An 11,578-nucleotide genomic window follows, 5' to 3' on the forward strand; every position below is an offset into this window, starting at 1 on the left:
CTCCTTTACCGTACGAGATCCCGGGACGGACATGTTCTCACGTCAATTGTAAAGCAAAAAGACATATTGTTTCCTTGAAAGTTCACAAATGCGGTTCTACCACCATCTATTCAATCTTCACACGGGCAGCAGTAAAATACGGGTTGACCCTTTTAAACCCACTGCCAGGAAGACCTAGTTTTTACCCGACTACAGGTAAAGATGACCCGAGAGCTCATTTTAGGAGAATAACTGTTGCAGATGCCGCATACAGCCCAAATAAAACATATGACATGATGATTAATCACATGATATTTGATGCTGAAGTTGTAAAACCCATGATGCCCAACGATTCACTTCGCATAGGAATTGTCCGTGAGCCATTTTCTCAATTTAAGAGTGCTTTTAACTTTCTGTCTATGAAAAGAAGATTTAATATTACTTCTTCTAATAGTCTGCTAACATTTTTCCAAAACCCGTATAAATATTGGAATATGTACACGCGCCGAAGTCATAACAGCATAATAAGAAATGGGATGATCTACGAGTTTGGATTTCCAGACGACGATATGGAAATCAGAAACAACGAAACTTTTATCGAACAATACATTGAATACATAGATAAACAATTTGATTTTATCATTGTGAATGAGCTGTTTGATGAAAGTTTGGTTTTACTTGGTAGAAAGTTATGCTGGAAGGTACATGATCTGCTGTATGTAAAGCAAGGTGCTGGTAAGTACACTCCTGAATTTAAGAATGAAGACGACCCATGGATCATTCAACAACACAAAGCATGGAGTAAAGCTGACTATCACTTGTACGACTACTTTTTGACCAAATTGAAAAAGACAATTGCTTCTCAAGCTAAAGACTTTTATGACGAGCTTGCAAGTTTTAAAAATGCTTTGAAATTGGTGAAAAGATGTGGGTTTAAAAATGTGATAGATGTCTGTCGACGAAATGTCAGTGGAACTTACGTTGCGCTGCAGTGTGAAAAATTTGGCCGTACCAATAAACAGAACTCGTCAAGTTTTACTGATCACTCGAATGAAAAAACAAAATCTTCACTAATTTAATTTATGGTGCCTGTCACAGAAAAGATTATCGTAGCTTGATCATTGCTAGGCAAATTCTGTTTGTCCAGATAAGATCTACATTCGATCAAAAAGTTTGGAAATATGATATCGTTTTTCCAAAAATTAAAACTATGTAATGTAGTGGGAAAATCTTCAGTATATATTAAAAATTAACGAATGGTGGGTGCATTATCCATCAATACTTGGTTAAATATTTACCTTAGCTGATATGGTTATTTTATAATTATTCAAAATAACGATGTTTTTTAACTTTTTTGTTCGAGTGTATATGAGGACTATATTGTATGGAATTCCAGGAGGGCAAAAAAAAAAAAAAAGAAAATGAAAAAAAATTAAAATAAAAAAATCATATTGAGATTTTATTGTGGCTTTTGCTGGCACAATAATATTTTTTATCTTGATCAATTAAAACTTAATGATGTAATTTGTCATGTTTGAAACATCACGCCTTATAAGTAGCAATGTGCAGTATCATGGAAAAAATGTGAAATTTGAGATCAAGCATGGAGCTGAAAAAGGAGAAAATTAAAGGCCAATATGACTGCTTGTAAACTACTTTCATATCCGATAAACTATTAAACTTCGTGTGAGCATTACAATTTGACTTTTTCTCATATCTCAATGTATTTGACTGGATATGTGTTTTTATTCAGATCGATGATTTTTATTCTGTTATTGAAAGGTTATGGGTTAGTTTGTCTTGTACATGTGGCCACTGTTCGTGGCGCAGTGGCGAAACATAGGATGTCACGTGTCGCGCGCCTCTTTTTGATATCTCGTGATATTAACCATATCTCGTGAAGCTAGGGCATATTTCAGTATTACAATTACAGTAAATAAGTGATATAAATATGTATGTTATGTAAATGTGGTATTAGGGAAAAATTGTGATGGTGATGAGAACTTAAATAGTGAGAATAAAGATGGTTTAAACAAACATCCACGGCCCTTGCTGTTTGTTTCCACTTGATCAACATCCAGGGACCTGTTTCACAATATATTGTTCGCTGAACTGTTAGTCCGGAATTTTAGTTTATTTGACCCTAGATAAATCCGTTGAAGTCCACAATTTGCATCCGTGTTAAAAGAAGAGATCAATACTAACTTTATTTAAAAAAAAAACTATGATTATATGGATCAGTGGCGGATTTATAGGGGGGGGGCTGACCTCCCCCTTCGGTTTCTGAAAAAAATCACACTAATATTCCCCCTTTGAAATTAGAATTCATGACTAGCTGATTTATAGTTCTTAACTGTTACAAATGGCGCCGTTTGCCCTCCAAAACACCAAAATACATGTATTATGGGGCCCTTCAGCGGGCCCCAAACTCCACCACAAGGGGGGCGAGGGTCAGCTTCGAATCCGAGACCTGTCATCCGTAAAAAAAAACGCCCCCCCCCTTCCAATCCTGGATCTGCCCTTTTCATACCACCTGTAAACCGCGTTCAGCAGACAAAAAGGGTTTCTTCTTTGCAGAATTCTATGCCAAATGTGTTTTTCATAAAGTTTGCATCGTCGCAATTGCTTTGACACGGTAGAATGTTTTGTAATGATTCCCTCTTCTTATAGGGGCTTGCTTAAACTAAAACCGTCCTGGTGTCGTCTGCCTTTTATCACATTGTGCTCTTTAACGTCAGAGGTGGACCCAAACTAAATCTCAGCTTAAAACAAAGTCACAGAAAAAATCTAGGAACGCTCCGTGTCGGCTTTTCAAACAAACCGCGTGATCTAAGGCATACAGTGCCACCGGAAAGTAACCTTACCAAAAGGCCGCATGGACTCCCAACCCTGCCCCGTATGGTCGAACAATAGAGGCTGCATGATAATTACAGGGTAGGAGAATCGGCAAGTAATCCCTATCGGATACCGAAATTAGTCGGTTTAACGAACACGCTCTGCTCCTACTTAATAGTCTCACTTCAATTTCCTTTATCGCTGATGCAAAGAGATTGCTATCGACACGATCAAACAATACCGGGTTATGTTGTTTCAACTACAACAGAAGCCTAGAGTACAGGAAATGCCAAGTTTTTCGTTATATTTCTTTAACACATGGTAAATTGCCTGTCTTGACACTTTATGGCCTTCATTTTCCATTTGTGTGCTGGGCTCCGTATCTCGAAAGGTTCGCTATGTTGCGCACGTGCGTTAGTGTCTCGATTCCATAACCGATTCTATTTCGAGATACGGGGCCATGGAATCGAGACACTTGCGCACGTGCAAGTGTCTCGATTCCATGGCCCCGTATCTCGAAATAGAATCTCGATGGAGGAGAGTCTGGCACCTTGACGAATGCGCAGCAGTAAGTTAGAGAGAAAGATAATGACGGTCACGGTTGCTTTGAAAAATGTGTTTGTCGATTTTGTGCAACAACAAGACGAAGAAGGTGAGGTCCATATACACACGACAGATATGAGTCCAAACTGATGAAATCCACAGATAAGAGATATTACTGCGCATGCGTCCAGGCGTGAGAATCTCCTCCGAGCGCAGCCGAGAATTAATTACAGCTTTGGAAACGACTCGCTCGCGCTGCTAGTTAATTACGCCGCGAGGTGTTCAGGGCACAGACCGTGATCACTAGATACCGCCAATGGATTTTTGGATTTTTAGAATTTGGATTTTTCATGTGAACGGTGCCTTACTTTAATTTTAAGTTGTATTTTCTTTTCAGAAGACTTTATTACTTTGCCAATAAATTTTACACAATAAAAAATTATACCAAAGTTTGAAGGTAAACTAAGTTTGAAAACGTTCCAGTTATAGGGACCTTTCAGATCATGTACTAGTAAGGCCGCGACCTAAATATGGCGGACCTACATGAAGAGAAGACCGCTAATCCTGTAATGGTCCCTCTCACGATCCTCCCCACGTGTTCACGTGTTTTAATTGCTGTGCGCCTGCAGGGACGGGGCGATATATTTCCCTAATCTGACTTACACCTCACTGTCCACTAGGTCATATGACTTGTGAGTAGTACTCTAGTAAACGCTCTGATAATCATACACTAAGTCTTAGGAGACACACGACATGTGACATATGGAAACATTATTATTTTGGGTACAATGATGAAGGCGAAATTTTTTGCTCTGTGCATAAGCACGATTTCGATATTTTCCATTTATTGGGCGGAGAGAAAATTAAGTAGCAGATATGTCATGAACACTAGGATTTTGCCAAAAGGTAAAAATCGGTCTCTCTCTCTCTCTCTCTCTCTCTCTCTCTCTCTTTCTCGTCATCTCGGCATGCATATGATTATCACAATCCCCTACTCAAGAGGCGTGCCAGACATTTAATCTGCTTCCACTGCTGCGAGAATCCCTCAGCGTATGATCGACCTAGTTGGTACAATGGGTTTGTGGGAACGCAGTCTCAGTCACTTAAAACTTGCCTCAGCAGGGACTTGTTACTTAATAATAAAGCGTTACTGCCAGGGTCACATAGATAGTATTCTTTCACAAGATAGTCTCACCCTCCCTCTGTCTCTGTCATCATCATCATCATCATCATCATTATCATCATCATCAATGGCCATATTTGCTGTTATCCAAACACAAAGCCTGAGAGATGCTGTTTACTTCCCACATCGCCGGATGGAAGGTCGATTCAGAACTAATATAGCAGAGTATTTTGCCATCGGAATGCGCTGAGTTCCTCCCACAAAAGAAAACTAAGAAAACGGTGTTCAGTTTCAAACACCCGCACTAAGTAATGCAAGGATACAACGCGTAGGGTAAAACATGGCGGTGCCTAGGACACATTGTCCAATCATAGGACGCAATTAGACGTAACCTGCATATGCATGAGTCAAACTATGACCTAATTTCACCCAATGTCAATGACTGTCTCCCCTGGCTTGGCAGTGACACATTCAGCTGTTCTTTTTGAATCATTATGCCATTACTTTCAAATTACTGTTTTTCTTTTTATCAAGAGCTTGTAAAATATGTGGGTATTACCTCCAATATTTCTGTGACTGTCAGTCACCATCATCAGGGAGTAAATGGAAGAATTTGAAATGAAAGCACTCCAAACAACACCCAACCCACCTAAGTTCTGGGGAAGATATGTTGATGACACAGGAGTCGTATCCAAGAAGACGCATGTGCAGGCACTGTTTGAACACATTAATGCACAACACCAAAGTATACACTTCACAATAGAAGAAGAAAATGTAGAAGGTTCTCTGCCAATGCTAGATGTAAAGATGACCAAAGACAAAGAACGGATTAAAACCACAGTGTACAGGAAAGCCACGAACACAGATCACTACTTACAGTGGTCGTCTCATCATCCAACCTCGCAAAAACTTAGTGTACCAGCTTCACTTTTCCACCGATGTGAGACCGTGATATCCGATACAGAAGACAAACAAACAGAAAGGAAGAAGATTGAAAAAGACCTGTTAGCATGTGGATATCCAAAATGGGCACTAAAACAAGGGGAAAAAAGAGGCAAGAACAGACATGACAAAGAAAAGGATGCAATGGGCCTCATTGAGGGTGCAAAGCAAAGTATAGTGTTACCATACTGCCAAGGTCTGTCAGAAAAACTAAGCCGGGTTTATAAAAAATATAACATCAAACTCCACCATAAGCCAGGTTGGACGCTGAGACAAGCACTAGTGAAGCCCAAGGATCCTCTAACCCAAGGAGAGCAATGTGGTGTGATATATTCAGTCAAATGTGGAACCTGCCAAGGAGAATACATTGGCGAGACAGGAAGACCATTAGCCACAAGAATGAAAGAACACAAAGACTCAGTGGCCAAAAACAACTGGAAATCAGCCCTTGGAGAACACACCTGCAAACATCCAGGTCACCACATAGACTTTGACAGCCTGAAAGTGATAGACAGGGAAAACTGGACATTCCAAAGAAAAATAGCAGAAGCTGTACACATCAGGACCAAACAACCAGACCTGAACAGACAGGGGGGGTATGATTTACCAGCTATCTACCTCACGGTGCTCCAGAGGGATGCAGAGGAGCCCCGGGGGGAGCAAGTAACAGTTACAACACAAGGCCAGTGATTAGGGGCAATTGACCTGGATTTTCATTCCAGGTGAAATGACCCTAGTCATTTACTCCCTGATGATGGTGACTGACAGTCACAGAAATATTGGAGGTAATACCCACATATTTTACAAGCTCTTGATAAAAAGAAAAACAGTAATTTGAATTTATACATACAGAGCTAATGAAACTGTTCTCTCATTATGCCATTAGAATTGTAGGTAGCCCCAGTGAGAGTTTCTTCCTTTAAGTAAATATTGTCCCATACCAGAACTGCGGGAAATCCTCTTAAGAAACCTGCTGGTATATCACTGGAGGATAGCACTTGGAGTCGGACAATACTGGCCTTTAGGCACATGATGCTGCTATTTTTTTTTTTTTTTTCAATAATATGAGCAGTTGGGAAGACCTGGTATAGGTACTGAAGCATTTCCTGTGATATTTCAGTTCAACCACTACACAAACTTTGCCCCTTTTGTGCACAAGGACAGACTGATCTTTTTTACCTCCGCCAAGGAGGTTATGTTTTCACCCCTGTTTGTTAGTTTGTCTGTTTGTCTGTCATGGACCGATTTTGATGAAATTTTCAGGGTAGGTTAGAAGTGATTAGTTTTTGGTGGTGATCTGGATCAATAATCAATCAATAATCAATAAATCAAAAATCAATCATCAACATAACTCAAAAAGTTATAGACTGATTTTGATGAAATTTTCAGGGTAGGTCAGAAATGGGTTAACTTAGAATGATTAGCTATTGGTGGTGATCCGGATCAATAATCAATAATAATCAAAAATTGCTGCCTTGGCGGAGGTCTGCGCTCTCTGAGTGTTTTTATAGTTTTTTTTTTTTTTTTTCTGTTGTCTTGGTCAAGTTGCCTATGAGTAGAAGAAAAGAAATGAAAAACATTTGCTTCAATATAAGGCCGACTTTGGATTAAAAATTAATTTGCCATATGCAATCAGTAACTATTATAATGTAAAATACTATTTGTACAGCATTTCTTCTCCATAAAATATTTAGAGAGCTAATATAGTTACGGTAATGTGCCATGAATTTCGTACAGAAAAAAAATAATTAAAATAAGGAAAAGGTCGGTTTGTTCGAAATTCATGAAATGGGAAGTGCTCAAAGACTGTTGATGTTCGAATTTCATGAAATTCTGTCATCTTTAAACGGAAATTGTCTGTCCCTTATGTTCTCTTTTCCCGACGATCTCTGTGGCAGTTACGATATTGTGTAAAAGGTGAGTGTCAGTAAATTGCGACCCAAGAGATACCGATCGCTGTGTACGGCCTAAGGTGCTAGTTAACGAACGGTACTGGGTACTGTTGGCTGGGAACGCAAAACAGCATCGTTTTCAGTAGTGTCGTTTTTCAAAAGCGAATCTGGCAGCCAAAAAATAGTGCCGTATTTCGAAAACCACCCCGGCGCTCAGAACGGGGTGGACGGAGGGAGAGACGGCCGGCGATTAGCGTCTATCCCGGCCAGATAACCTTCACTGTGGAACCGTTGCTCCTTTCCGTGCGCTGAAGCCGAGACGACAGTCGATCGGTGTCTATAGCGCACGTACAGGTAGCCTTCATCGGCGATTACCGTCTTCCGCTACCAGGTTCGTTGCCTTCGCCGTTCAAGTCGGGTGAAGCATTACACGGTAGCGCGTCGTCACCTCGCCGTGCGCCGTCTTCGACGCATACGTAGCCTCCACTGCAGAAGCCGGACTCGGCATTACGGCTTCTCTCCGCCGTGCAAGGAGGCCACTACGCCCGCAGATCGGTATGTACGGCGTACAGGTAGACTTTACCAAGGCAGCCGTACTGTGTTTTACAGTTTCTCACCGCCGTGCGCTGCGACCAAGATGACCGCTGATTGTTGTCTACGATCAAATATAGGCTACTGGGGGGGGGGGGGTGCTATGGCCACTTTTTCCTTTCAGGCAACCCAATTTGACCAGCAACTGTCCGACAACGCAAAAGATTTCCTGGCACATAGTTGCGCCAATGTACGCATTTGAAAAGTGTGTACATTTTGTCATTTAAACCATCTCCAAACAAACAGGCGAGTGATAGGTAATCTAGACGAAACCATAAGGCAGTTTTCATATTCGTTAGCGATCCATGCTAGACAGGAAGTTAATTTTTATATTCGTTCAAGGAAATGGAAGATTATCGTTGGGGATTTCGTGAGCGATGTGAGCGCGACGATAAGGCAATTTCCATACTAGTTCAAGGGACTTCTACTGTATTCTACTGTATTCGCCAGCAGGAGATTGTCAGCGATCCGAGCAAGCCTTTTAGGGAACTTTTCAGTATCTAAACTGCTGGTGGTGGTGGTGGTGGTGGTGCTGCTGCTGCTGCTGCTACTGCTGCGCAAAGCGGCTGGGACTGACTTTGGTCGAGGGGACTGTAAAGGCGTGTCCAGCTTTGTCCTCCAACGTCCAACACAGCACTAAGGGACCACAAGGGCTTCCAGCATGTATGAATAAAATATCGCAAGGGCAGTGCAGTAGCCAATCAGAGGCCGTGGTTTAAGCCAGATACAACACTCGTCGCCGAGCTGTACGTGAAAATTACTCGTTGTTCAGTTCACAAATATTATCTCCAGACTTGTTACTAATTTGATGGAGTCACTTGCTTGTGCACTCGACTCGTTTTATGGCCTTATCTGTTATTATAAAACGTAAGTGGTCGAGTGCAATTTGCGTAATTAAAATCAGTAACCATCGCCAAATAATGCAATACAGAATCCACCATAGATAAGAAATATGTATAAAGGACGTTCGATGATATTGAGAGACTGAGGGAGACCGCTCGGGAGAGCTAAGAGACGGGAGCGAGCCATGGGAGATGGTTTAGAAGGTTGAGACTTCACGTAGCGTCAACAAATAAACCATTAAACTGGTCATTATGTGTCCTTGGGTTTTCTTTGAGCGACTTTACGTAAAGCTGACACGAACCATGGAATCGCAGATTGCGTTTTGAGCCTATATAAAAGTTATAATACCTAATACACTCGTAATATTTCACGTACAGCTCGGCGACTCGTATTGTATCTATCACATATTGAACGGTCACTTGATGTATGACCAGATGTCAAGATGACCATGTATCAAGAGATTGAGAGTAGTCGAGAAGCACTTAGTACAGTCACATCAGTCAACACAAAAATATTCAGAAAATATGACCAATCATACCACACCGCCACCCTTTTAACAGTTATAATAAATCAAATTCACACTATGGCCACTATCTTCCCACTGGTATTTCTAACACCTGTCAGTTGTCAACAGATCGTTGTAGTTTGGGAGAAAAACGTGAAACGGAGACTTCGGGTAATCTGCTATTATAATATACATGTAGATATCTGAAATATGACCACTCTTCTTAGTTTCAGATAGGACACAAGGGGCCAACCCTCCAGGTGGAACATATTTTGCCAGTATTGGACAACTTCCCGATGACACGTCTTCTGCTGGTCCTTTACCGTACAAGGTCCCGGGACGGACATGTTCTCACGTCAGTTGTAAAGCAAAAAGACATATTGTTTCCTTGAAAGTTCATAAGTGTGGCTCTACCACTGTCTATTCAATCTTAGATCGGGCAGCAGTAAAATACGGGTTGACCGTTTTAAACCCACTGCCAGGAAGATCTAGTTTTTACCCGAGTAAAGGTAAAAATGACCCGAGAGCTCATTTTAGGAGAATAACTGTTGCAGACGCCGCATTTAACCCTAATAAAACGTATGACATGATGATTAATCACATGATATTTGATGCTGAAGTTGTAAACGCCATGATGCCTAATGATTCATTTCGCATAGGAATTGTCCGTGAACCATTTTCTCAATTTAAGAGTGCTTTTAACCATCTGTCTATGGAAAGAAGATTTAATATTACATCTTCTAATAGTCTGCTAACGTTTTTCCAAAATCCGTATAAATATTGGAATATGTACACGCACCGAAATCATAAAAGCCTTATAAGAAATGGGATGATCTACGAGTTTGGATTTCAAGATGACGATATGGAAATCAGAAACAACGAAACTTTTATCGAACAATACATTAATTACATAGATAAACAATTTGATTTTATCATTGTGAATGAGCTGTTCGATGAAAGTTTGGTTTTACTTGGTAGAAAATTATGCTGGAAGGTACATGATCTGCTATATGTTAAGCGAAATGTTGGTAAGTACACTCCTGAATTTAAGAATGAAGACGACCCATGGATCATTCAACAGCACAAAGCATGGAGTAAAGCTGACTATCACTTGTACGACTACTTTTTGACCAAAATGAAAAAGACAATTGCTTCTCAAGGTAAAGACTTTTATGACGAGCTTGCAAGTTTTAAAAATGCTTTGAAATGGGCGAAAAGATGTGGGTTTAAAAATTGGATAGATGTCTGTAAACGAAATGTCAGTGGAACTTACCTTGCGCTGCAGTGTGTGAAATTTGGCCGTAGGGGCGGATCCAGGATTATTTGAAAAGGGGGGGGGGGGGGTCCGGTACGGCAGGCCTTGCGAAGCCGACCATCGCCCTCTTGGTGTGGGGTGTGCAGCTTGCTCAAGGGCCCCGAAAAAATTTTGGAGAGCAAACTGTACCTTTTGGTATAGTTTAGAACTATGATTTAGATAGTCGAAATTCTAATTTCAAAAGGGGAATATTGGTGTAATATATTTTTCAGAAACCGAAGGGACCACCTGACCCCTCCCCTCCTCTAAATCCGCCACTGTGGCCGTACATATAAACACAGGTTTTACTGATCACTCGAAAGAAGATACGAAATCTTCACTTATGTAATATATGGTGCCTGCCACAGAAAAGATTATCGTAGCTTGATCATTGCTAGGCAAAGCCTGTTTGTCCAGGTAAAATCTACATTCGAGCAAAAAAGTTCGGAAATATGATATCGTTTTTCAATAATTATAAACTATGTAATGTTGTAGGAAAATCTTCATTGTATATAAAAAAGAAACGCACGGTGGGTGAATTAAAATTTGGTTAAATGTTTACCTTAGCTTATATGGTTATTTCATAATCATTCTAAATAATAGTTTCCTAACTCTTTTGGTCGAGTGTATTTGAGGACTATATTGTATGGAAGAGGCCCAATTGAAAAATATTCGAAACAAATTTAAAATGAAAAACTAAATTATATTACTGCAATTACAGTAGATAAGTGATATTTTAATATGTATGTAATTGTAAATGTGGGATATATAAAGGAATTGTGGTGGTGATAGTGGGAATAAAAGTTGGTTTAAACGGCCCTTGCTGTTTGTTTCCACTTGATCAACATCCAGGGACCTGTTTCACAATATATCGTCCGTTGAACTGTTAGTCCGGAATTTTAGTTTATTTGACCCTAGATAAATCAGTCGAAGTCCAAGGTTTGCACCCTTGTTAAAAAAAGAAAGGCGTCAATAATGTTTCAGATAAATACTTTATTTAAAAGGACTACTATTAAATGGATTAACTTGGA

The 11,578-nt window shown here is 40.3% G+C and overlaps 1 protein-coding gene across 2 annotated transcripts; it reads left to right on the forward strand.

Annotated features, from left to right (window-relative positions):
* The first annotated feature begins 4,048 nt into the window (after nt 1–4,048).
* On the forward strand, nt 4,049–11,108 carry LOC147763399 (galactosylceramide sulfotransferase-like). Of its 2 annotated transcripts, none has more exons than XM_087005836.1 (2): nt 4,049–4,263; nt 9,481–11,108. In XM_087005836.1, the coding sequence occupies exons 1-2, from the start codon at nt 4,146–4,148 to the stop codon at nt 10,578–10,580; spliced, it is 1,218 nt and encodes a 405-aa protein (XP_086861962.1). In that variant the 5' UTR covers nt 4,049–4,145; the 3' UTR covers nt 10,581–11,108. The 2 variants fall into 2 exon arrangements, with proteins under 2 accessions (XP_086861962.1, XP_086861963.1); XM_087005837.1 differs by having other exon boundaries at nt 9,487–11,108.
* Nucleotides 11,109–11,578: the final 470 nt, after the last annotated feature.

Source organism: Lingula anatina, chromosome 2 (genome assembly GCF_051362555.1).
Source record: "Lingula anatina isolate TDL-2025a chromosome 2, LinAna3.0, whole genome shotgun sequence".
Taxonomy (NCBI): Eukaryota; Metazoa; Brachiopoda; class Lingulata; order Lingulida; family Lingulidae; genus Lingula; species Lingula anatina.